The 26,865-nt window shown below is 35.1% G+C and overlaps 2 protein-coding genes across 5 annotated transcripts; one reads left to right on the top strand and one right to left on the bottom strand.

Moving 5' to 3' along the window:
• The first annotated feature begins 308 nt into the window (after positions 1 to 308).
• LOC130801501 (uncharacterized) lies at positions 309 to 11,683 on the top strand. 2 transcript variants are annotated; one of them, XR_009039629.1, is made up of 5 exons: positions 309 to 728; positions 1,832 to 2,671; positions 4,030 to 5,130; positions 8,972 to 11,115; positions 11,546 to 11,683. XR_009039629.1 is itself a non-coding variant. In XM_057665366.1 (4 exons), the coding sequence occupies exons 1-4, from the start codon at positions 557 to 559 to the stop codon at positions 10,927 to 10,929; spliced, it is 4,071 nt and encodes a 1,356-aa protein (XP_057521349.1). In that variant the 5' UTR covers positions 309 to 556; the 3' UTR covers positions 10,930 to 11,391. The 2 variants fall into 2 exon arrangements, 1 of the variants encoding a protein (XP_057521349.1); XM_057665366.1 differs by lacking the exon at positions 11,546 to 11,683 and having other exon boundaries at positions 8,972 to 11,391.
• LOC130801502 (RNA pseudouridine synthase 5) lies at positions 11,509 to 26,809 on the bottom strand. Of its 3 annotated transcripts, none has more exons than XM_057665367.1 (14): positions 26,034 to 26,809; positions 25,893 to 25,950; positions 25,685 to 25,759; positions 25,131 to 25,221; positions 23,691 to 23,856; positions 21,187 to 21,274; positions 17,843 to 17,927; positions 17,566 to 17,641; positions 14,787 to 14,854; positions 13,579 to 13,648; positions 12,748 to 12,823; positions 12,483 to 12,560; positions 12,045 to 12,138; positions 11,509 to 11,688 (listed from the first exon to the last, which is right to left on the bottom strand). In XM_057665367.1, exons 1-14 carry the CDS (start codon positions 26,110 to 26,112, stop codon positions 11,614 to 11,616), a joined length of 1,179 nt encoding a protein of 392 aa, XP_057521350.1. In that variant the 5' UTR covers positions 26,113 to 26,809; the 3' UTR covers positions 11,509 to 11,613. The 3 variants fall into 3 exon arrangements, with proteins under 3 accessions (XP_057521350.1, XP_057521352.1, XP_057521351.1); XM_057665369.1 differs by having other exon boundaries at positions 25,131 to 25,216; positions 26,034 to 26,117; XM_057665368.1 differs by lacking the exon at positions 12,483 to 12,560.
• Between the last annotated feature and the right edge of the window lie 56 nt (positions 26,810 to 26,865).

Here is a 26,865-nt window from a genome sequence, read left to right as displayed (position 1 = left end):
TCCCTCCGTTTCTTTTTGTTCTTCCCATTTACTTTTTGCACAGTTTTGAATGCAAATTTTAAACCTCAATATCTCTAAATATACAAAATAAAAAATTATAAAAAATACATAATAAAAAGGTATACATCAAGACGAATCTAACAATATCTCATATAAATATATTTTATCTTCTAAATATATGTTAAAAATATTAATTAAATATATGTTAAGAATGAAAAAAGTATTAAAGTGAGGTTATTTTTGAAACAAAAAAAATTGTGATATAAATTGAAAGATTTTTTATTGTTAAGCCTAAGTACCCTCACAAGTCTGAACCTCCATTCATTCCCTCAGCAAATCACATTCACCTCCACAACACTTAAACTTTCGCTCATAAACCCAACCCAAGCTCTTTTCCTCTTCTCCTTTTCTCTCATCAAAACAAATCGATTCTTTGCTGCTAATCATTCACAGAATTCTTTCTTCAAACGCCATCGTTACGGAATTCTTTCTTCCCTTTATTGATTTGCAGAGAATTTGAATTTATTTTGTTTATTTTTTCAATTAAAATTGATTGATGCCGCCGGCGCCATTGTCGTGTGATCGTAACCACTTGTTTAGAGATAGAATTTCTTCTTCCAGATGGAGAGATTCTTCTTCCTACTATGTTGGATCACGCAACTTTAACAACAACAACGATTTCTCCCCTCGTTGGGGTTTTCCCTCCTCTCACTTTCATTGTCCTCCTGGTTAGTTTTTCCTTTAATCTTATAAATTCTTCTTTCGTTTTCAAGAAGCTTTAATTTTCATTTTTTAATCTAGGGTTTTGGTTTTCTCCATTTATCTGTTGTCGGCTGAATAGTTCAGCGTATTTTAGTTTCATTTTGGGTTTTTATCAAGATTTTCTTTTGTGGATTTGGGACTAATTAACGATTTTTAGGTTTTAATGATTTTTTGTTAGATTTGTAACATTGTGTTTGTTTGTATTTCCTGTGAATTGGGTCTTTTTTCGGAGGGTTCCTCGAGTTTAGAGTCAGTTTTGTCTACCAGAGATGTTTAAAAAATTGAGGCCCTTGGACAATCATCTAAAAGTTAACTGAATACAAAAAGTTTATGATATATTTTCAAGTATTATACCAAATTACTAGATATAAACCTTGAAATAATAAATAAATAGCAAAATAACTAAAATTTTCATGCTATATACCTAAAAAATTAAATTTGACAGTAGAATCAAATGGCAAATATAACTACAAAAGTAATCAAAACAATAAACAAGGGGTACTTATCAAATAAACGTAACAAAATTTTAATGGTAAATTAGGGTCTAAAATTTAATATTGGTAGGTTTTGAACCGCTAACCCACAATATCAACTATCAAAGGAAGACATATTACCAATTGATGAATTATAAGGAGTTTGTTAATATATGAGCCCCTTGATTCCAGGGGCTCTAGGCAGTCGAATACCTTGAATGGGCTTAGTATCGCCCTTGTTTAGGGCATTTAGTTTGTCTCTTTTACTTCTAAAGCTTTTTTAGGATTCATTTGGATACTCAACTTTTGTTTGCCAAGCAGTTTTAAGCCGTTAAGGTGGTCTTTAAGGTTTATTTGAGTTTTTCTTGGTCTTTTCCATTTTATGAGGTTGTAGAATTTTGATATTTTCATTGCAAATCCACAAGCTGTCGCAGACCTGGATAATTTTAGGGTTCTAGGTTGGGCAGCGCAATGCAGCTGGGATTTGCCCCCTGTATAGGCTTTAATTTAGTTTTTAGTTCAGCTAGTGCAATATATTTGAATATATTTTTGAATGGGTTGAGTGCTTTTGTGTTGATTCTTTTATTGTCATGAAGGTCATGTTAAGCAGGGTGGATGGCATATGAACTATGAGGATCACGGGTACTCAACACCTAGTTTTGGTGATCGATTTATGGATGATGATGTATTTAGACCGTACGGAATGCATGGAGATGGAAGATATGTTAGGTTTTATACGGACAATCGTCCCTTTTTTAGCCACAAAAATAGGAGAGACCATTCTTGGAAAGCCAATCACCACCACCATAGATCTCCATCAAATGGAGGAGGAAGGCCACATATTGTTAATGATAAGAGATTAGTTAGTGATTCATTTATGCGTATTTCCCATACGCGTTCTGAACCTTGTGATCAGTTTCAAAAAAGAGAGCAAACTGATAAATCGAGCGATGCTAATGGGTCTAGCATAGGCCATAAGGTTGATAAAAAGAATTTAGTGGGGTCTTATGAATGGAAACCTCTTAAGAGGTCTCGTTCGAGAAGCTTAACTTCAAGGGGTTCTGTTTTTAGCCATACAAGTAGCTCTAAGGGTATCAGAGAAGAGTCCTGTGATTTGCCCCGGGAGAATGCTACCACTGTTCAATCAACACCTGGGGATGCTGTTCCTTGTGTGGCCACTGTTGCTCCTTCGGAAGAACCATCTTCTAAGAAGCCACGTCTTGGATGGGGGCAAGGGCTGGCTAAATATGAGAAAAAGAAAGTTGAAGGCCCAGAAGACAATGTAAACAAGGATGGTAATGCGGTGTTAGTTACTAATATTGAACTTTTGCATTCTTTCACCTCAAATCTAGTTGCCAAGAGTCCGAAGGTAAAGGGTTTCTCTAATTGCTCGTCACCTGCCACACCATCATCTTTTGCCTGCAGCTCCTCACCAGGTAGTTGATTCTTTCTGTTTGCATTGTCGCATTTTGAGAGTCTAATCTTCGACGGTTGACTTATTACTGAAGCTACAATGTGAAATTAATTTCATACGATTTCTTGTTGTTTCTGTTAAACCCCTGTCACTAGATCTTTCTCAGTTCGTCGTTTCATTTATTGGTTAGTTGTTGTGTGGTTCTTTAGGAAGCATGCTGTTGTAAACTTTCAATTGGCCTTTTTCTTCTTTGATTGTATTTCAAGTTCCTTGGGGTCACTTAATCCGTCATACCTCTTTGTGTTATAACTAGTGTGCATTTTTAGTATGGCACCTGCAATCTTTTATTTTGGCATGTCCTTTCACCTGTTACAGTACAAATATGTATTTGTAAATCAACTTTTACTATTCTTATAGGTTTTTTTTTCTTATATTTTAATCTAGTATGCGGTAATAATGCTTTGACAAAACACATGGATGTTGAGAATCCAGCTTTCATGACTACTGATGCTGAAAGCATACCTTTGCAAGCTTAATATGCCTGTTCCTGTGAACCTTGGGATGCATTTATTGTATCCTCTGCACTTTGTTGTATATTTTGAAACTTTGTACAAACTACAAAGTGATCAACAACCAAAGTATCTTCTCTGAGCCGGCTAGCTTTGTGGATTGTTTTGGTGTTACAATCAATTTCAATCATGCTCATTCAGTAAGCCTCGGCTCTTCTAAGGCTATCTAAGTTGGGTTCTTTTAGATGATAGAAGAGTTTTGGAAACATGATCATGGTTTCAAAGGACCTTATATAAGTTGGGTTATTTCAGGTGATAGAAGAATTTTTGAAACATAATCATGGTTTCAAAGGACCTTATTTTGGCAAATGTCTTCGGTGTAGATTACATGATGGCCTAACATATATTTAATTTGAAATCATATTTTAACATTTATTATGTTATGTACTAATGTTACCCAAGCTGTAGCCATCACCAATTCACCATAGATTTGAGATGCAAGTATTATCAAATAATTATTGAATTTAGCTGTGAAAAATGTTTCAATAACCTCCTCTTTTTGTTCATTGTGATTTCGTTCAATTATAAGTGATGATCAATATCTATAAAAATTCACAGGAATCACAACTCACTATACTTCATTATTCTCAACCATTTTCTTGATTGGCATATTCCCAAGTTGGTTGTATGATCATATATTTATAGTAAATCACTTTTAAGCCAACTTTTCAGCCAATTTTAAAGTTCAAATGAAAAGAATGTTTTGTGCAACTTTTCTCATTGCCTTTTGACTTGTTTGGGAATTTTTTTTTCTTGTGACTCTAGATTTGTTTTGATTGTTCATCTCCTTTTTCATATAAATCTGTAACAGGGCTGGAAGACAACACATACGGGAAAGCTATTGATTTTGATGGCGATACTACCAAATTCAGTGTATCTTCGATGTCTGTGCCCGGGAGTCAGCTTGACGGATCAAATTTCAGTCTTGATACAATGGAGCTGAACTCGATTACTAACTTGGGTTCCATGCTCACTGAATTGTTACAGGAAGATGATAAAAGCTTTATGGATACTGGTTTTATGAGATCCTCAGCTTTGAATAGACTGCTGTTGTGGAAAGATGATATCTCAAAGGCATTAGAATTAACTGAAACTGAGATTGAGTCGCTTGAAAATGAATTAGCATCATTGCCGGCTAATACTTCTAAAAGTCTCCAACTTCCTGCATTATCTGACTCAGGCCTAAGTGATGGCGTAAATGTCTTGCATGTACCACAACTGTTTGAAGTGGTTTCAAATGGAGATATAATTCTGGAAAATAGACTTCCATGCGATGAAGCCAAAGGAGTAAAAGTGGATGTTAGGGATGAGGATATTGATAGCCCTGGTACTGCTACATCCAAATTTGTGGATCCTCCTGTTCAAAAGTTTGTCTCCCTCGAGTTGCACAAAACTTCTGTGGAGACTAGTACCAAAAGCACAATGGAGAATTTGGTTGCATGTGAGGATGAGTCAGATGTGGGTACTTCGTGTCAGAGCTGTGATAAAAAGGTAATCTTAGATGATAGTGATGTCATATCTGGAATTGTGCAACCAAATGTGTGTGAAAAGGAAGAGGATAATCTTTGTGATATAGTACTAGCTTCCAATAAGGAAACTGCTGATAGAGCTGCTGAATTTGTAATCAAGTTATTGCCTAGTTGTGATTATTCGTTGGAGCCTAATGGAGTATATTGCTTGCCTGCTGCTGATACTACAGTCAAAGAAAAGTTTCTGAACAGGAAGCGGTTTCTCAGGTTTAAAGAGAGAGTGATATCATCGAAATACAGGATACTTCATAACCTTTGGAAGGAAGACTTGCATTTGCTTTCTTTGAAAAGTTATCATGGAAAACCACACAAAAAACTAGATTTGAGCTCACGTTCACGGAAAATCAGGAGTCATAAACATAGGTTGTCCACTCGTTCACCAGGTAATGCAATCTTCAGAAATTTCTGTTTCTATGTGCCTTATAATACCTAGAATCTAGATGAAAGTAGTCCAATGAATATCTTGCCAAAGTCATTATTTCTTTTTACAAATAAATAGATGTGATTAGACTATTAGTCAAAGTTGAATGCAAAGGAGGTTACTGCATTAGAATTTAAACATAAATTTTGGTAATGCTATAAATATTTGTGTAGATAACGGGAGTTTTATGTTGGACTGAGTTTACAAAGTTGTAGTTGAACGATTAACTTTAGTGTAGGATTTGAGTTCTGAAAATTGTAGGAAGAGCGGAACCAGCGGCAAATTTCGCATTTAAACAAGCTGCAAGTTTATCTTCCAATATTCTTTTGGGGGCGCTGAGGGATGTATTTGTAGTGGTTATGTTATTCTAATTTTAAATTTTCTTGTATTTAGGTAAACACTTTCATCTCCTTTCTTAGAATGGTTACTATATAATAAAAGAAAGATATTTTGTCCTTTTTTAAGAATTGTGTTTTAACACAAACATTGAATCTGCAGTCTTGGTAGCTTCTTTGTGCATAAGCTCAAGGATAATATTTTTCTATCTTTACTTCTCGTATACAAAAGACAAAAGAGGGACATTGTTAGTGTTCTTGTTGCTTTGACTATTGACACTAGCTTGAGGTGGTATTAGTTGGCTTGTCACTTTTGCTATTTACGTTGATGTGGTTATTAGTTGAGTTGCTCAAGAGAATTTTTAGTTGCTTTGTTTTCTCACTAGTGAACGTAATCCTATCTAAAATTTTTCCTACATTGACGTGTCTTGAATCCTCAGTCAACTTGTATTTTAGAGGTTTTCATGGTGAGCCATTGGCGGAAAAAAGATTTCTTGAGGAAACAATTGAATGGTATGGTATTTTAGTGTTGCGGATCCAATTTCTATAATAGGTTTGATTGTGGGATCCAGTGTAAAAATGCACTAATGGTTTCAATCACGGTAACAAAACAATGATGTCGTTATTATAACGCCTTGATATCAGTCAAAAGCGTAAAGTATCCCTTGGTACTACCAAAACTGTGTTTTTTTTTACCCCTTTACGACGCGGAAAATATCAATTTGTTTTTTTGTTTTTGAAAACCTTTACAATTTGATAAATGCGGTCTTATCTTTGCACTATGGTGGGATTGATTAGTATTATTAGGCTTTTTACATGTTACTCTTCTAACCTTCATTTGTTTGGTATTCTAGCTGAATCATTCATTTCACCTCAAGTACTAGTTTCGGTTTTCAATATTTCGACAAGGAAATGTTTCTTTGACTTTTGAGCCTAGGATAATTTAAATTTTTCACGAAATAGCCTTGGAACATCCAACGGTGGTGATAATAAAATAGGTGTGCTTGACAAATTAAATAGCTTGGTCTATCAATGACATGAGTTAAGTGTCTTAAGTATCCTTATGTCAGCTTATACTTAGTGTAAAAAACTGCATTGGCCAAGTTGTGAATTGTAAAGAACCATACTAATGGTGCTAAAAACAATATTTGTGGCCGGTTCAAGGGATCTCTCATGGTCTCGACCAATATTTGGTAGTTTGAAACTTGTATAACCACTTCACCGCATCATGGTGTCTACTATTGCAACGCAGCCTAAATCCTATTTTTGCACAATGAGCTTGTAGGACCTGAGATGACTCAAAGGTTGGAGTGCTTCTATAAGGAGGCTCATCACACTTGTATGTATTTATGCCACCGATCGTACCTTAACCCAAGTTGAGATGCAAGCATTGATAAGACATTATAAAAATAATTGATATGGAACACTAATCTAATTTTGGGTAAGGGTACAATACTTTATTTATGATATTTTTTTTGAATACTATCTATAATATTAAATTTGATAAACGAAAAATTATGAAGCTTATAAAAATTGTATGTTGGCATTGGCTTAAAGGATAAAGCCTATTAACATGAAGAAATCTTAAAGTTAAAATTATAATTAAAGAAAAAAAGGAACACTTGTACAACTGCATAGGAGAGGAGAGAGAAAAGGACTAAAGATTTTTTCCGCATGAGTAGGGATGAGCTAGGGTCCTAAACCTATGGACCCTACCCTATTTTAATGGACTGGCTCTATTTATTTTGGACTTGAATCACCCCCTTAAGGTTCATGTCTAGGTTTGGGTCTAATAGAAAATTAAGGATCCAAGTTTGGGTCTAATAGAAAATTCAAGGGGGCCAAGTTTAGACTCTTAATATCCTCTTCTGAAAATAAGTTTTAAGGTCTGTGTTTGGTTCCAATTTTTTGGTCCCCTAAGATTAGAGTAAGAATAAGTAGAGGAAAAGAGAAGGGTAATGTTCTGATTGCCAAAGAAGATCACCGAAGCTGTAATCCTGGCCATTGAAACGAGAAACGTGAAACTAACCGCGTGCCACTTTTCTAACCGCTCATACCAAAACAAACTCGATTCGAAACACTATATTGACGTTTCTCGTTTTTCGTTTCTATCATTATGGAAAAATCATCTTATCTTTTTTTTTTTGCCTATTATGATGGTCATATTTTGATAAACTTTTGTGATACAAAACTTTTGATTCATGATGATTGTTATATGGTTATATCTCCGACATATGACCAATGTATGTAGACTATGACTCTATCTTAGCTTCTATTGCATAAAATTTTGTTTCCTAAATTTTCAAACACTAAATTACATTTTTCTCTTTTTGTATCAAATCAAATATCTTCTTGACGTTCAACCCGCCTTACTGTCGCAAGTAAAAGCTCCAATACTAAATTTATTATGAATGAGTTTGTCTTCAATCAAGAGTTCTACTATTTTGCTCCTCTAGTTTTCAAGGTCATACTTAGTTGCAACTGTGCAAGATAGGGGATCCAACACGTGTCCCGTAACCGGATCCCTTTTGACTCCAATCAACAAGTGCATAGGCAGATATGTTGTGTCTGGGAACACTCTATGCAATTACTTGAAAGCTGATGACGTGTTGTTCCAGCATTGTCATTTAACTTGTATAAACCACCCAATTAGTTGACCTATTGAGTTTGTCTTCTAGTGATCTGTTATGTAGTCGAGTTTGTTCCAATATTTGATGGATTATGTCTCTTTATTTTCTAACTAATTGTTTTGGAGTATTAGTTCGTAAAACTGCTTGTTGGATTGTGTTGAACTCTATTTTAAGCTGATGTTTTTGGTAGTCAGAGTTTAAAGGGTCTGCTGGTTGGATTATGTCTAATTTAAATTTCAATCCGATTGTTTATGTTGTGATAGTTGAGTTGTGTTTATGGTCGCGTTTGCTCTGTTGATCACTCCATTTTTCAATATTTTAGAATATATTTATATTTATAATTGGAAATGTCAAAGCAAAGTTGAGGTTAACATTGTGTAGATTTTTTTTGTTTTAGAATAAAACAAGGGGATTTTTATGTTGAAGATTATGGAAGGCTGAACAGGCCTGGGATCTGGGTACCAAGATGTGTAATTTGCCTGCATTGTGCATTCTTTGTCCCACTCAAGCCAGTGTTCTTGGAATATATAGGTTATCAAGGTTAGACATAGGAGGGAGTAGTGGGAAGTGAGGAAGTGGGAATATTGTTCTTTTGACTTGTGGTCTCCCTTTGTCTCTAACATTGAGTTAGCCTTGTTGAGGCTTATGGGCTTATGGACTATATGGTTGATTGGACCTGCTACTAATAGGAAAAAGATGGGGGAGAGAGTAACATGAAACACTTTGGCATTATTCATGAATATCACCTGAATATTTGCGTGCGTGATATGTTTCGTTGCATAATGGTGTAACATGGTCAGTATGTTTAAAGATTTTAACTCTTGATGTGCTTGTGCAGCTGGAGGTTTAAGTCTGGTTCCAACACCAAGGATAATTGATTTTACGGGCAAGCTACTTTCAGATTCCAAGGTGAAAGTTTATAGAAATAGTTTGAAGATGCCCGCTATGATCTTAGATGAGAAAGAGAAGATGCCCAGGATTTTGTTGAGTAATGGATTAGTTGAGGATCCGTGTGCAGTTGAGAAAGAAAGATCATTGGTCAACTCATGGACTGCTGAAGATAAGAGAATCTTTATTGATAAGCTAGCTATTCACGGGAAAGATTTCCGCAAGATTGCGTCATTTTTTGATCAGAAGACCACGGCCGACTGCGTTGAGTTTTATTACAAGAATCATAAATTAGAATGCTTCAAGAAAATCAAGAAGCTAAAGGGGAAAAACCTAGGGAAACCTTTATCTTCAAGCACATATCTGGTGACGTCTGAAAAGAAATGGAGTAGGGAGATGAATACTGCTTCCCTCAATATTTTGGGTGCTGCTTCAGTTATTGCAGCTCAAGCTGATCAGGCTTTGGAAACTCCAAAATTGCTATTAAGGAAGCCGAGCAACAGAAAGTCTAATGGATTAGATGGCATCAAGGATGCATCAATTCAGGACTGGAAGCAGCAAAAGACTGGTATTACCATTAAGTGGCGTTTGACGCCAGAGTTCACACAAAATGTCGATGATTCCTGTTCAGATGAGGGCTGTGGAGAGATGGACCCTGCTGACTGGACAGATAATGAGAAGTCTTTGTTTGTGCAAGCTTTCTCATCCCATGGAAAGGATTTTTCGTTGATATCTCAATGTGTCAAGACAAAGTCCATAGATCAATGCAAAGTCTTCTTCAGTAAGGTGCGGAAGTGCCTTGGTCTAGGCACTTTACTCTTTGCATCTGGGATGGGAGGAATTCATTCTAACAATGTCACAAACCGGGCAGGGACAAATAATGAAGATGCTGGTATTGCAGAGACAGATTCTGTTTTCTGCACTGACAGATCAGGTTGTAGAATAGATGAAGATCTGCTGCATGTTAACTCAGATGTGTCAATGCCTGAAGCTTATCCTGAATTGGAAGAAAATTGTGGTCTAGGACAGTTGGATCATAAATATGGTTGTTTGGAAGATGATGACTTGCTTCCAAATGCTGATTTTCCAGATGTCTCAGATCCGGTTGATAGTAGTGGGGTGGTTGATAATCTGGACAAGGACACAGCTGTTAATAATCAGACATCTGATATACATGCCAAATCTAAGATGGATGCAGCAATTGGTAAAAGTGCTTCTGGCATCTCTGATAGAGCAGCTGAAGTTGGTGTACCCTCTACTCCTGGCCAGCTTGCTAACCCTAGAAATGGATTATCCAAACCATCAACTTCTGGGGACCATGCCGAACATGCCCAATTTGGCCAACCTCGTTGCAATTCAGGTTTCCCATTTGATTCAAACAAAGCAGATTTGCATGATGTTATCACTCACACTGTGGCTTCTGAGAGTATTGGCCATCTGATTCAAGATTCAGTTCTCAAAAAATGTAGTCGTATTGCAGCTCACAATTCAATTTCTGAACCCCCTCTTCTTCGACAAAATAAAAGTGATGTCGGGTCCAGCTGTTCTTCAAAAACAAAGTTGTCATGCAGCAATGGTGATGCAAAGTTATTTGGATTTACTGATGACCACAATAGTTTTCATTGTTTAGAGAATGTTCCAATTAGTAGTTATGGCATTTGGGATGGAACCAAGATACAGACAGACTTTTCATCATTGCCAGATTCAGCTTTGCTCATGGCCAAGTATCCAACTGCTTTTGCCAACCACCCAATTTCTTCGCGGAAATCACAACAGCAGCCAGTGCAAGTAACAGCCATGAGTGGTGGTAATGAATGCAATATGAACGGTGCTCATGTCTTCTTACCAAAGGAATCCAGCAGCAGCAACGGGAGTGTTGTGGATTACTGCAGCAGTGCAAGGTTATAGTGAAGGTGAATGTTGTACAGGCTGTGGGAGGATCATGAACCGGGATCACATTGCATTAGGCGGGTCAACAGTTTGGTGGTGGTGGTCATGCGGTAAACGGGATAATTAGGGAGGAATCTTTGCAAAGTCAGGGAGTTAGTAGGAATGCAAGGGGGCTTTTGAATAGAAGAGAAGGCCCTATAGGTGGTAAGCTAATCTCATCTTTGCTTGCTACAAAATGCTTGTATTTTAGGTAATTTAGTTGAGTTGATCTTTTTTTACCATTATGTAATATCGCAGGGTTTATTTGTTGTGTTTGATGGAAAATGCAAAATAAATAAATAAATAAATAAAAACTGGGAAATTTTTGGGGGTGAGGAATTTATAGCAAACTCGTATCCATCATTCAACAAATCAATTAGTCTCATGTTTTTGTTTATACTTTATACGTAATAGATGAGAAATCCAGTCTTCTCTTTTCGACTAGTTGTTTCTATGTAATCTCAGATTCTTTTCTGGTTCTTTTTTCCGCCTTCTAACTTGAAGTGGATTGTGGAACGACGTGAATACGTTATATATTTTACGAATTGAAACATAAACTAGATTCGAAAAGCTCTAATCAATTTACGTGAATCAGATCAAGAGTACAAGATGTTGCAGATTTGCGGCAACTACAAAATTTGCAGGTGCAAGTGTACTAAAAAGTCAGGTGACAATTTCCTGATTAGCTTCTTCCAATGACTTGAGCATACAAGGAAGAGGTGCAATAATCTTAATCACCTACAAAAAGCAAGAAACACTCGTCATACTTAGTTTATAAATCTTATCTTATACAGTAACTTTTTTTTGTATACAGTAACTTAAGCATGTCATATTGTCATCAAACGATAGTAATATGTAAGAGGGGAAGCACAATTTCTGTAACTAAGTCTTAATGGGTTCATGGAGAAAGCAGCGAAATGGGTTAAAAGAATGTTATGTCATCCGTATAAAAAAAAAAAGAACTGGGAAAGTTCAACTGATAAACTAGGTAGTAACATCTAGATGAAACACCAAAAATTGTGCCCCTCCTCTAAAACCGAGTGATGCCTATGAACCCGTTAAAATAACCAAGTCACATAAGTAACATATAATACCTCATTTGTGGTAGGATGGGATAGAATCACTTCATGTGCATGCAAGTGATAACCACAATCTCCTGGAACAGGTTTTGTCGGCCGTTGATACCCCCTACAACAAAGACGAATACAAGTTAGGTTCTTTTAGAACAACTACAATGGTAGGTGGAAGGATTTCAAAGAAGTTGCAAACAGGTTTTCCACAAATTAGACTTTATATATATATATATATATATATATATATATATATATATATATATATATATATATATATATATATATATGAAAGGGAAGGAAAGGGAGGAATTTGGAAAGATGGAGGATTCATTATTTGAATAATAAAAAGGGAGGGGAGGGATTTGGGGAGAGGGGTTTAGAGGGAAAATATAGACAAATTTTGTTAAGAATAGAATCTCTTTTAAAGTAAAAACTATTAGAGGGAAAATACTCATTTACCCTTCCCTTCTAAACAAAGTGCAATCTCCCTCCTTACTCCTCCGTTTCCTTTCCCTTTCTTTTCTTTTCTCTCCTAATCTGCTATCCAAACATAGTGTTATATTTGCTACTCCTCAAGGACAGGATAAAAGCATGTCAAACTCTTCCATAGATCACATAAATCAGACTCATGCTATTGTATTAAGTTTCTACTTAATAAGTTGGTTAGCATATTCAAGCACGCAGATTAAAATATGAATTAAAGAAGAAACCGAGTGCTCAATACCCATCTTCAGCAAAGTCCTCAACAAGTTCTGAATCGAAACATTCAGGCTGCCCGCCAGCAACGTAAAGAGGGTCACCTGAAAGTGAAATCAGCAATGAGATCAGCAATAACCTCCAAGTTGAGGCAAACTCTGCAACATAATATAGTGGTCACATTATTTCATATTTGTGAAAGTAAAAGGAACCAATTTAAAAACAAAATAAATTGGCATTTCAACTGTTTCAGGGGCATTTTTTAAAATGAAGGTTTCAGAACAGTTGCATCCTCAAAAGCAATAATCATAATTTGGATCAAATAGAGACGCTCATGGGTCCCACACCAGCGGTGAAAGCTTTTCCACCAATTTAGCAGAAAATCATCACTAGAATTCCACAACTCCCATATAGAGCAAGCTAAGCAATAGAGGGGGAAACTAAGAAAAACAGCAGAAGTACAAATTACAATTCTCATTCAAAAGAAAAGGGAGATCTTGGTTAGTTGCAACAAGCATAAAGTAACTAATTCATAATGCTAAAGCCTACAATATTTTTAACTACTAATTTATAATGACAGGGACATTTAGTTGATCAGAAAAGCACAAAAAAAAGCATGAAGGATTCATGGAGATAGATACTGCATTAAGGAAATACTCAAGACTGGTGCCAATCTTTTCAATAAAATAGGAGATGACGGATAACTAAACCAACTTGCACTCTGATATTTCTTAACCACCTGATTCTTTACATCATAACTTGGTTATCACGAAAAAAATAATAACTAGTAAACTGATGATATTTTTGAGAATCAATCAATAAACTACAGCACCACATCAAAAGAATCATAATCACTTACCTAGGAGCGGATAACCTATCAGGGACAGATGAATACGGATTTGGTGCGGTCTTCCTGAATGTATCTCTACCTGTTCAAGAAGCCACAAGTAGGTAAATTGAGAACAAAGGAAACCTCGCGATGCAAAAGTCAAGATGAGAAATTGAATTCTGATGGAAAAACATTCTATTCAGCCTATCTTCAACAAAGCATAAAAACACAGACTGGGTTCACTCATTTGAGAATGAGCCAGCTTTAAACTTAAAATTGTAGTTTTTTTTATTATATGAGCTTTATTCGAGAATTGATAACAATGAAATTCAGCTCACGGACTATGTGAGCTCATTAATGAAAATAAATCCATGCATTATCTTTCAAATTTAATGAGAATCTTATGATCATTAACCCCAAAACTACTGTCTAATTATCATAAGAGACAAAGGAGAGGTCGGTTTGTATGCTTTGAATTGTTGAACAGAAAGCTGCCTGCTGATTGCAAGTATAACGCCCATAACTACTTATGACACCCAAATTTAACAGCTATAAGTCGTATGTACACTATGAGCCTCATGCAACAAGGTCCTCATACTCCCACTTAAAATTAACTACCCCAACATCATTTCTAAGCTTGCAAAACGAAGTCAAATCTCACTATGACAAATTTGAAGAGCCAGGAATAAAAACTTTGTCCATACTCTATTATATTCCAACAATCAAGACCACTATACAAGATAAATCGTTCTCTCTAAAAGCTTTTCAAATTTCCCGAAGAAAAGGGAGATCAACTGACCTCAGATAGTCACAGAAGAATGTTCCTAACCTAGCCTACATAAGTACAAAATTGCCAAATTGAACTATCTCTTTGTTATCGTTCTCAAAGTACGGAAATTCTGGTGAAAGAGCTGAAACAATAAGTTGGTATTACTCCAACAATATTAGACTGTCATTGAACACTCATAGCATCCAGGATACAATTTTAGACTAGTTCAGATTCAACAGGAAGATTCTTTTTCTCTCAAAAAAGGTGATTAGGGGCAGGGAGAGAGATTCTCTATATTCAAAGAGCACATTACGTGGATATTACATTAGAGTAGCTACCTAGCATTGGAATAAGTTTAGTGAATTATAGAACAAGGGATACCGACAACCAATAGCATAGATACTTCATATATATCCTTTCTATGTAAAGGGCATAGAACAATGTGGTGAAGATAGATACTAGATAGTACCTGCACTAGTGTCCGGTCTTTCTCAACATCTCTTTCAAGAACCTTGACTTTGCTCAAGGCTGGTTTACCTAGTTTAATAAAATGGAAAAAAAAAAAATCAGTCAATGAGAAAAGCAAGAAAATGAAAAATAAACAAAGAAAACAAAACCCACCAATTAACCAAACAATAAAAATATTGCTTTTATAACTGTAAATTCTATGTAAAAGTTGTTGTCTTTCTACTGCAAAAGAAGTACATAATACATGATAAAATCCACGAGTCTAAAGCTGTTTGTTGATTGTTAGATTGATGGTTTTCGAACACTTTGTGTTAGAATACTACAGTACTCCTTATCTCATTCTAATTTCTAGTTTCCCATCATAAATTTACATTAAAACAAATATTTAAGAGCTATGTAAAACAAATAAATTCCCCAAAACACCTCAAGTTTTCAAAAAGCATCCAGTTAAATTAAATGGAATCTCAACACAGGATAAGTTGGGAACTGTCACTACTTGTGGTGTAGCTATATACATAGCTGCTAGTAGCAACCCTAAATATTTATGAGTGTATCAAGAATGACTTGTTCAAGCTTTACAATTACCTCTTATTATATCCAATACAAGTAAATGCCTCTTGGTGAGAGACACTAGCTGAAATGTGCCGAACATTCATCTAAGGTGACAAATTTATTTTAAAGTTATAACTGCTCCAATGTATGGTCAAAGTACTTGGATCTTCCAAGCACAAATCATAATTCACAAGTAGTTAATAAATATGTTCCAAATACTTATAATCATTTCGATAGCTACATCTATTTCATGATAACAATAATTGGACATGAAATAATAATAATAGGTCTAGATACAAAGTAGGTCATTAGAGTTCAAGGTTTTGCATGGAATAATGAAGTACACCGTACACGTTGCTTATTTTTCTGTTTGGTAGACAACAATAAATGACAGTAATGGCAATAAAAACGCAAGCCTTTGGCAAATCAAGTCCAATGGTTAGGCTGTTGTTCATCCACCCATAACTTTTTCTTTGTACCACTCAAGAGACGAGTAGTCATGAAGGGTTCGATAAGGGTAATATAGCAAATAATATCTAGTAATTAGTTAATTGGGAAGAATAATATGTAGGAAGAAATAGTGTAATAGAAGGAGAAGGGAATGGGAAGGGCATTCATTGTGTAATACATTCAAGATGAGTTTATGACTCTCTTGGAGAGAACAAGCCTCTCGAAAGCTTGACTACTATCTTTTGTAATCGTTCTTGGGTTACATTCAATTTTTCGTTATACAAGTACATTTTACATTCCATTTGATACAATTATACACATTTCTCTTATGTCATTATTAATGTCATCTCCATGGCCAACTCAGTCCATAACAACGACGTTAAGTGGTAATGTAGATTTACGAAGCAAACATTTACGGATGCTTTGCATTGTTACCTGCAATCTGATATGCTCACTATTTTCAATCGTGTAGCTGACCCCATGTATTCATTTGAGGCTTCGACATGAGTGATATTGTGAAACATGTTTCGAGTTGAATTTAATTTTTATGCACATTTGCACAAAACTTTCATTACAATATAACATATATCCATTACTATTTACAAATTCCAACCAATAACTAGTTCAAAGAATCTACTAATAACATTACATTACATTATCTTACCCCAATGCCGCTAAGTGGCTCCCACATAGGCACGTACCTAGGATAGGGTTTGGGGGTCGGACGCACGCAACCTTGCCCTTGTTATTGGTAATACCAACATAGAGAATGTTTCTGATTAACCCTTGGTAGAGTATATCATGTGCAACTTCACATCAGAAGTGCACATGATTTAATGAGACATTTCAATCAAAAAACCATAAATCTTAGGCCCCAATGAAATAAGAGACATGAAAGAATAAACTAATAAGGTGAAAGAAAAAGAAATAAGCGGTGACTATTAATGACAATCATTTTATTTAGCAACCAACAAGTAAAATAATGCCTTCATTCATAACTATTCTTCAAGGGTCAAACAGAAACAACCACTTCTTTATTACAAGGCTAAGGTTGCGTACATACGAAACTTCAAATCCCACTTACGCAGGAGCCAGTTAGTGCATAGAGGCCATGTAATGTTGTGGTATGCATAACTATTCTCATAATATTCCATGTTGACATGGTTCAATTGAACATCTCAGTTGTTCTCTATGATGCACAACACAACTAAGAACCTAATCAACAGTTCTTCTACTCTAATTTTTAATTGATTTTCAATTGAAAAAAGTCATTTAGGACCTATTTTGTTAAACAAAAGGAATGATCAATTGCAGAATATTTACCAATAACATGGTGGTAGAGAGGATGTATCATATAAGAGTCCAAGTAGAGAAATAAACCGAATTGTAGAACATATAATTCTTGTATTTCGAGAAGGCCGAGGTGTGGTGGAACAGTGAAAACTCTACCCTCTTCCCTCCCTTAAAAGTTAAAACACATTCTATTCTTAGCCTACATTTGCTAAATAGCTGCATGTCCAATCAGAGCCCCTAGCAGGCTAGCATACGTAATCGGATACTGATACAGAGCATATACTATTAGGAAATCTGGCTACGAAATCTTCAGCCTATTAGAGACATACTTCAAAGTCCGGCATTGTAATTGCAAACTTTATGATATTATTATAGTAACAAGATCAAATACCCACAGAGGAAGACCATCACAGAGGCATTACAACCTCATTGCTTTTAAGGAGTACTGATAAAAAAGGAAAGTACAAATATCAATGAATGATAACCTGATGATAGCGCAACATATAGACCTTTAGCAACCCCAGGATATCGCATAACTCCGATTGGCTTGTCAATCAGCACCTGTAAACAGTTTAGTTATCAATGAAATATGTAAATCATTAATGGTCATCAGCAACCCGTATGTCACTCCACATAGTTCCTAGAGAAACTTAAAGTTGACAGGATAGTATAATAACTGAGTGAATTTACCACATTATACACTAGAGGCAAAAGAAATATAAACAGAGAAGGGGCAACAAAATCAAAGTGTTCCCGAAATACCTCATTATTGTCTATGATCCCCTTAACTAAAGCCCGATATATTTTGGTAATCTTTCGTTCCACTCCAACATCTGAGTTCATCTCACTGCCATACATCAAAAACAATATGGAAGAATAAGTAATTACTAAATGGTAGTCATTCTTCTGAAGCAAATTTTCAGAAGAGAACTCCAGCTTTGAAGAGAGAAGAGTAAGCAGCAATTGCATCTGAACATAAACTCAAAAATACTAAAGATAAAATAAAAAGAAGAGAATGATCCCATGAGAATATAAAATCTCTTAAATTCTTTCCTCTTCATGTTCAAACATGGAGCTGCAGCCACACATACTGCAGTGTTTATTTTATTTTCATCATAAACTATCCTTTCATTAGTTTGAGAACATTCCCTTTGTGCTTATGCACTAGATATGAATGATGATAGAATTCACTTTTCCCACCACAAAATATGCAATGTATCTGGAACTCCTCAAGTATCAATCACAAAAGAGCTGTAACCTAACTGATCGGTGATGTACTTAGGTCTATTCAAGAAGATCAAGTCATATTTTGGCAAAATGCTCTTCCTGGACTAGAAATTTTTAAAAACCTTTTCTGAAGTTGTTTAAGCACACAACTAAGTCAGTGTAGTATAATCAATAAACTCAAACCAAACAACAATCAGTTACCCCAATTCCATTTAGTGACGCCAATCTAGGCTCTTGCCTAAGTAGAATTTTGATGAGTTATTATGCATACAACCTCACCCTTGTAATTAAAAAAAAAAAAATTCTTCTAAATGACTCTTGAAAATTGTTGAGAAAAAAAGTATAAAAAATCTTCATGAGCACACAGAAGCGTAGAACTTGTTGCTCCACGAAAATAAACCAGAGCCATTACATTTTCTGATAGTATTTACTCTTTGCAGAAGGATGTTTATTTAGATTGATTGCATTTTCTGATAACCCCATCGACAAACTGCTTTGTTATCCTTTTGACACCATATACATTATCTTTCCTTCACAATCTAAAGTTGTAAACCTTCAACCCGACCAAATTTTCTCTGATTATTTTTCCGATAGATGTAAATTGCTACTTCTTATAGTCATGAAATGACTTTTATATGTTTCCGACCTGTTTGAGACTTATGTCTATGATATATGGATGGCTTTTAAGGTATATTGCCCCCTCCCTCTGGACATACATATATATTATGAAGTTACCTCCAAATTATCAACCACTCATTTAAATACTTAAATAGATTTGAAAGATGTATTAAGATAAAGTATCAAAAAATGTCCATAAATTCAAATGTAACCGTACTCACACGTGTATGGGGAAGGATGTTTAGTAGAAGCACAGATAGAACAGATTTAAATGGGTTAAAGCACGGTTCCTAGCACAGTTACTTTCTTCAAATGACTTCTCTAATACAATACATTTGATGCCTACTACTAGAAAAGAAGTAAAACAAGATGATTCAACATGGATGAGCCCTGGATAAGAACATAACATTTGGAGTGTATAGTTTAGAGTCAAGGTGAAGTTCATATGATTCACTTTACAAGTTAGCCTTACGATAGGCATATGTAATGTATCATCAGACCTTTACATTTTGCGTATAATGTGTATACTTAGAAAGAGTGGGTCTTCCTAACAAGAGGAACTAGGTGCATTTTGTATTTTACAGCTCAGTAATTCATTTAAATTAATAAGCTGACGGTAACTTTTTCTTTGCAAGCTCTTGAGTGTCATAGTCAAATCACACTACATCCACTTTTATCATTATGTATGCAGTATGGAGTCCAGAGTAAAATGGTCATGAAAGCTACTGACATGAATCATTTGGGACCATGTGTATCATCACCAATATCTCAAGAGTTCAACATCTTAAATCAGAGAAGGCACAAGCTTGACAACTTAACTGATCTTTGGCTTTTGGAGTTCAGATGGCTTTTCTTCCATCTTCTACTCAAATGCTTAAGTTACCTACGACTGTTGAAATTTGATTGTTGGGACTTGGTAGTTTAAGAAAAGTCCAAGGGTGTAAGTGGCTTGAATTGGAATCTAATACTATCCCATCTACAGTTTCAACACTAAATACAAGTGGCCTGGAAAATTATAATTGAATCCAATTTCATGTTATGATTCTTAGTAGAAATTAAATTATAATCATTAATAAGCAGTATTCTTACAGAACTTCAATTTAGGTCACATACCTTGGAGATTAGGCTTATCTGTTGAGACTTGCAAATGATCAAAATCAAAATTTAAAACTTAAGCACTAAAATTGTATTAGAAAAAAATTCTGCAACAAACCCAGCTTCTTAAGAAAGCTACCATGAAATTTACTAACAAACTTTATAATTTCACTACCAAAACACTTGTTTCCAGTAGACATTTTGACGCGTAAACAAGAAATCATCGTTTGAATTGCATTAGATATCAAAATTTTGGAACATTTTTTTATCTACAAAATGTCATTGTGTTTTCCCTCAAAAGACAGAAAAAGTGGTCTCAAACAGAAAGAAAGACAGGACATTTATCTTTTGCATTAATTTGATAAAAAAGTTTTCAATAGCTAATATCACTATATCAGTATGAAAAGGGAAATTTGCATAACCCTTAACTTTTCACTATTTTACGTGGACAGACAGAAAAATTAATTCACATGGTAATCCTTAGTTTCGTACAAATATATTGATGTGACCTTATTTACTAAAAAAACATAAATAGCCATTAAAAGGAGTGAAATCACTAAAATACCCATATTAAAGTATTTTGACATTCTTCTCCTCCGAACATCAATGACATCTTCCACCCCTTCTTTCCTTTCTCTCCCCTTCCTCTCTTCCTCTTTATTCACTTCAAGAAAAAATTAATCTCTTCATTGACCTCAAAACTCCATTAATGAATATGATTCTAAATTCTTAACATGATACTTAAAAGGTAAGGTAGAATTGTGAGTTTCAGATTGGATTATTCAAAAAAAAAAGGAACCGATATTCTCCGCGTTGTAAAGGTGTAAAAAAATTGTATTTTGGTACGTGTCAAGGGATATCTCATGTTTTCGGTCAATATTTTCCATAACGAGAACTACTCCTATTCCCCAACACTCTGTCTGTTTTTTACGGCAATCACAACTGTTACTGTATTTTTACACTACGATAAGCAACATACGCTACAATTCGATTAGTTTCTTGCAAATACATTCCAATGTTTTTTACTTCACTTCCACCCAGCACAAAATGTCAAAATATTGGGTCCCACAAGTCCAAAATGGATTTTTCAAAAGCATCAAAAGGATTGTTAGGAGGTAAACTTAGAGAAAGTGCATAATAGTATAAAAGCAGTCACTTCTACTCGCCTTTTCCCTCTCACCAATGATGTCCCATCAGCAAAATATGTCGCAAGGCAAGCCTTTGCATGCTTTGTCTTCGCACAAAGAAGTACACCTGGATGCCATTTCACCAATTACCATATGTTATAAAAGTTTCAAAAAATCGCATATGATAAAGTTCACAAACAAAAAATATACCCTAAACACGAAACTAGCACCACAATGAAAGGCATATACTTTCTAAACTTTCCAAACACGACAAATGTAGCAACTAGCATACTATGGGAATCAGTGGAAAGTACATTGTTTCCACTTTTCATTTATTTGGTGCCTGGAGGGACATTTAGGATTTCCATTAATTGCATAGGTCATAAAGCAATATTCCTCATTTATATGTTTGTTGTTCAAACAAGGAAATAAAAAAAAATTAGGTCAATCAGATAGCAGTAAAACATACAACTTTACTCTATTGGTCATCTAATTAAGAAAAACAACAATCATTCTGCAAACCACAAACATATGTTTCTAATAAAGGCATTCAAGAACCCCCAACAAGGGAGCTACTAACCATAAAAAAAACCCTTTATTTTATTTCCAAAGTACAAAATCAAACTCAATACAAGAAGTTCATTCAGGAACCTAGCCTTGTATCAAAGTGCCAAGGTAGGTACGTCAAGGAAAGAGAGAAAGTGGAATAAGGTCTCACAAATCACAACCAGTTTAGGTTTTACAAACCACTAAAGAGAAATATTGTGTTAGAGCCTTCAAATCATACAAAATGACTTGGGGGCTAGAAGAGATGATAACCACATGCAGTGCCTGCATTGATAACTTGATCATTTTAGTTTCTGTAATCTACTATTTGGTATGATACTTTCCCTAACTCCCTAAGGCATTAGCATATATCTTGTACACAATCACAAAAACAATAAGGAAAATTGCTTCATGCCAGCTAGTAGACTACAAAAACTAAATTTCACAACTTGGTACAAAATTCGATAGCTAATAATCACTTTGTATAAACATGTACTCTTCACAATTTCACAACTTAAAGAAATGGTTACGGATGGTAAAAGTATAGACGACCAAGAAAACAGATTTTGAGTAGGAATAAAAGGTATTGCAAAAATATTTGAAAGTTGAAGAAGGTTACAATGGGACACATATCATGCTTTGATGAAGATCATAAGTTAATTCAGAAGATATATACTTTTGGCAAAAGGTCAAAAGTGTTAGATAGCCTATAGTTTTCTTACATTACAACATTCCATTACCCTAATGTCATAAATTATCTCCCACTAGAGCAGTGTTTGAGGAGTCAAGTGTTATACCCAGCTTTTTGTCGCTCAGAGCACAAGCGGCAGGCAGCGGATAGTGAATGGAGACATGATACATTTGAAGTGGGTGACATCGTGTTCCTTAAGCTTCAGCCATACCGTCAACAATCCCTCACTAAGCGACCTTGAGATAAATTGGCTGCTAGGTTTTATGAGCCATTTGAAGTCCTTGCTCGAGTGGGTCCAGTGGCTTACAGACTGAATCTGCCTTCTTCAAGCAAAATTCACCCTGTTTTTCACAACTCTCAGTTAAAATGTGTGCATGGAAATGTTTTTATTCTTACTTCCATCTCACTGCAGTTGAATTCTTCCCTTGAGCTGGAGACTGAGCCAGAAGCTCTCCTGGACATACCTTATCATTACAAAGATGCAGCCACGGTGACTGAAGTCCTCATCAAATGGTGTGACTTACCCACTTCAGAGGCCACTTGGGAACTGTACCATAGCATTGCCTCCCATTTTCCTAATTTTCATCTTGAGGACAAGGTGAGGCTTTTTGGGTAGGTATTGTGATGAATAATCCAGAAGGCCCACGCACTTTCACTACATACAAAAGGAGGGGAAAAGATGGTAACAGAAAGGGGTGAAAGAATTAGACACCTGGCAAAAGGAATCTTTCAGTTTTGGCTGCTCTGACATTTTCAGTTATATAATGCAAGAGTAGAGTTTCATACTCTAGTTTTTTATGAGAGCACCTATGAATAAGGATAGATTTTGCTATTATAAGGCATGCTTGTAATTACCAAAGAGTGTACTCACACAAAGGAGCTACTCAACCGCTCGAAGAGTTGGGCTGGGCACCTTGCCTAGTATACATAATATACAAGCATTCTTCTTCTTCTTCTTCTTCTTCTTCTTCTTCTTCTTATTCTTCTTCTTCTTCTCAGTAGGTGCAGGCATTACATACTACTACCAATTGGTTTTAAAATGGAACTTCATTGCCTTGTGCGCAATCAACTCTTCTCTTGTGTAGGTTTTTTAGTGTTCAAGCCCAATGACAAATTTATCACATTGCAATCTTAAGAGACAATACTAGAAACGACGATTGAAAGACACTAACAAAATCTACAAGTAAGACTAATAAGAAGTGAAAAACAACTTTGTGCATCAAGTTCATGGATCAATTTTACTCTGATTTGCAATCCTCTTCATTAACACCTACTAGAGAAGTTCTCCTCACACCAAAAAGCTAACCTGATGTGCCCCGACCTAGACGGTGAACAGGAGCAGGATGAAGTATTTGACCCTGTGCCGGAGTGTCGTTCTTCTGTGAATGCCACTTTAGTTGTGTCAGAACAGTGCGCTGCTGGAAAAGTCCTCCAGGAAGAACTTGCAAACCAGAAGGCTTATTTAAAGCAATCTGCCAAGCACAGCAAAAAAATAAGTCAGCACTCAACACCAAGTAAATCAATGTGAAAGCTCATAATTTGGATACAATAACAATTCCAATATACAAAACTCTGCACTTCTTAATTTGCATAATGTGAATACAATAACAATGTAAATCACTCACGTAATATCTTAATTTGCATGCCCTTCCTTTTGGATCGATGTACCATTAATATTCCAAAGTTTGCGCTCAGTTCCAACATCCAAATAGAAATAGTTGTACGTATTCATCAATATATATATATATATATATATATATATATATATATATATATATATATATATATATATATATATATATATATATATATATATATCGCACAACTGTTCAACAGTTCTAGAGGGCCTTACCACCAGTTCATGAGCCTAAGTTATTCAAGTTATCGATCAGAACTTGATACCTGATGAGGAACAGCATAGTGGAAGCGAATTGCAAGACCAAGATGGATGGTAGAGTGTTTAGGATGAATATTTAACACTAGAATGAAAATCTAAGATTCTAAACTTGTGCAAGATAAAAAGGAAGCAATAAAGAACACAAAGAATAAACAATATTCACCCAACTCAAGCTATGTCCTTCTAGGTGGCCTATTTCTAGTATATATTGATCAAAAACAGTAGTTCTTGACTCAAGAACTCCATAAACGAATTACAATATAGATAAAGATAACTAGAGTTGATGTGTTTAAGCTTGAGTTTCTTGTAAACTAACAACGCTTCCAGCTTGGCACTCTGGGTTTTCATCTTGAGGTTTTCTTGACCTAAAAAATCTAGTCTAATATGGCCTATTTATACTAACTGTGACCTAATTACATTCAGGTATAAAATTAGTAAAACAGCTGCAACATAGAAGCCTTAAGTCGCTGCGACTCTGCTCAAACAAGCACTCTAAGTGCTCGTTCGAGCAAACAAATCAAAAAAACAAAAATTAAGTCTGCACCCTAGGGGTGCTCGTTCAAGCATCCCTGTTATTTTCAATCAGTTATCTGGCTCGTTTAAGCAACTCAACTATACAGCCATGAAATCAAACTTTTACCTTGACTCAAGGAAAATTCACAACAGTTGTGTTACTAGTTCGCAATTCAACAGGGGAACGAAGAATCTTTGGCAACAAACATCTATCAATTGCAAAAGACATAAGGTCCAAGAAACTAACTATTGGTTCAATAAGTACAAAAAATACATAACAAAGGCAAATACAACCCAAAAAAAATCCTCACACAAATTACCAAGAAAAAATTTTACCATGTCATCATCTTCATAAAGCACTTCAAGCAAGAAAGGTGCCTCAGGCTCTATCCATGGTCGCCGATGGTACACCAACTTTGAGCCTACTCTAAACCATGGAACACCCGTCAAATAATATAAGAATCAAAAATTCAAAGAAATTTAATTAATCTTCATCTTACAGAAAACTTCACACTAGTCATGTTGGAAAGCCACCGAAAACCCCCCAAAGTTTTTATAAGAAATCACAAATAATCTAAATATCATCAAACCCTTCCCACTATCCATAGTTTAAAATACCGCTATGAATATTAGCTGCTCTTTTTAAAACAACTGTTTGTACTACAAAATCAACAACAAAAATAGTTCACTTAGGAAACCATTAACATTGTCAACGGTCTTTAAGAAAGAACAGGTAACAACTTCACTAATAAATTTGTTTTTACTAGAAAAAAAAAAAAAAACAATCCTACAAAGACATTATAGTGGGAAATCAATTAATTAAGCCAAAGTGGTAATTTAGCTTTATTGGGACATTATTTGGGGGAAAATCAAATAATACATCAGTATACCTAATAATAGTGTTTGGATCAGTAACAGTGTTACCATCCATGGAAATCTGGCCATTATGAATTCGCTGCAGCCAACTGATGAAAATTGAAAAAAAAATTGAAACAATAAGAATTCAAATAATCAAATCAAATTGAAGATTAAAAAGCATTGTTCATCAATTTATTTAAAATTGAAAAAAAAAAAGAGAAAATGTAAGAAGTTACCGACCCTTGCAATGGAGCAGAGCTAGTGTGATTGGAAGAGTAAAACTGAATCAAAGTAAGACCTAAACAGATGACACAGCAAAAAACTGGTAAAGTACAAAAAAGCATTGTAATGAGAAGAATAAGATGAAAAAGAGAAGAAAACCTGAATTTGAAGGCGAAACAATATCGTTGTAAGTGAGACCTTCATTGAATTCAGGCCATGCTATTCCTATGGTTTTCATGGCTGCCTTCTAATGGACAGAAAAATGCTGAATGCTGAGAATGACGAAACTCTTAGCTTAGCCAAACTTAATTATACATCGATTTATTTTTTGTGATTCATTATCCAATTCGACAATAATACTACAAGATTGCAACTTGCAAGTGAGTACTTTAAATGGAGTTCAAGTTCGTCCATGGAGTAAACATGAAGTATTAAAATGTAGGCCGCGCGACCAGACGAGGACACAAGCTTAGTGAGAATCGAAAGAACGGGACGAGGATAGATCAATAAAAATGAAGACAAGATTTCACCCGGCGAATGTGGTGATTAAGTTATTATGTTAAAATCCAAATTTTATTTTTACAAATTAGAAGGATAAATTAGTAAGGGAGTTTATTTTTTTTATTTGAGTCTCGTGGTGTTATACATTTAAAAACATATTTGCTTATCTCAGTATCAAACAAAGTAGTTGATTGAAAAAATATATAATTCTTAAAATCACGATTGAATCAAAGGACTCTCAAAGATCAAATTGATACCCCAACCCAATAGATCGTCTTACCTTTGAATCTTACACTAATTCCTCGTATTTTTAGATATATTGTTTATGTTCACATTTCCAACGATTTTAATCATTTTTATCCATGTATTTCTTTCATGTACTTTATTTTTATCATTTTCTTTCATTTACTCGTAACCATACTCATAAAGTAGGAATATCGAATTTTCAATTTCATACTTCTTGAGACGGAGGAATCATGTTAAGTCCCTT

Source organism: Amaranthus tricolor, chromosome 15 (assembly GCF_026212465.1).
Source record: "Amaranthus tricolor cultivar Red isolate AtriRed21 chromosome 15, ASM2621246v1, whole genome shotgun sequence".
NCBI classification, from domain to species: Eukaryota; Viridiplantae; Streptophyta; class Magnoliopsida; order Caryophyllales; family Amaranthaceae; genus Amaranthus; species Amaranthus tricolor.
The sequence above is the reverse complement of the archived record's forward strand: the minus strand, read 5'-3'. Positions and strand labels throughout refer to the sequence as shown.

What these genes read in the sequence shown, in the direction of transcription:
- LOC130801501 (XM_057665366.1), top strand. Translation starts at nt 557, where the DNA reads ATGCCGCCGGCGCCATTGTCGTGTGATCGTAACCACTTGTTTAGAGAT. An exon ending in TCACTTTCATTGTCCTCCTG is followed by an intron (nt 729 to 1,831) that starts GTTAGTTTTTCC and finishes ATTGTCATGAAG; the next exon opens with GTCATGTTAAGCAGGGTGGA. An exon ending in GTTGTCCACTCGTTCACCAG is followed by an intron (nt 5,131 to 8,971) that starts GTAATGCAATCT and finishes GTGCTTGTGCAG; the next exon opens with CTGGAGGTTTAAGTCTGGTT.
- LOC130801502 (XM_057665367.1), bottom strand. Translation starts at nt 26,112, where the DNA reads ATGAAAACCATAGGAATAGCATGGCCTGAATTCAATGAAGGTCTCACT. An exon ending in GGATCATAGACAATAATGAG is followed by an intron (nt 17,642 to 17,842) that starts GTATTTCGGGAA and finishes AACTGTTTACAG; the next exon opens with GTGCTGATTGACAAGCCAAT. An exon ending in ACTTTGTTTAGAAGGGAAGG is followed by an intron (nt 12,139 to 12,482) that starts GTAAATGAGTAT and finishes TCTTTGTTGTAG; the next exon opens with GGGGTATCAACGGCCGACAA.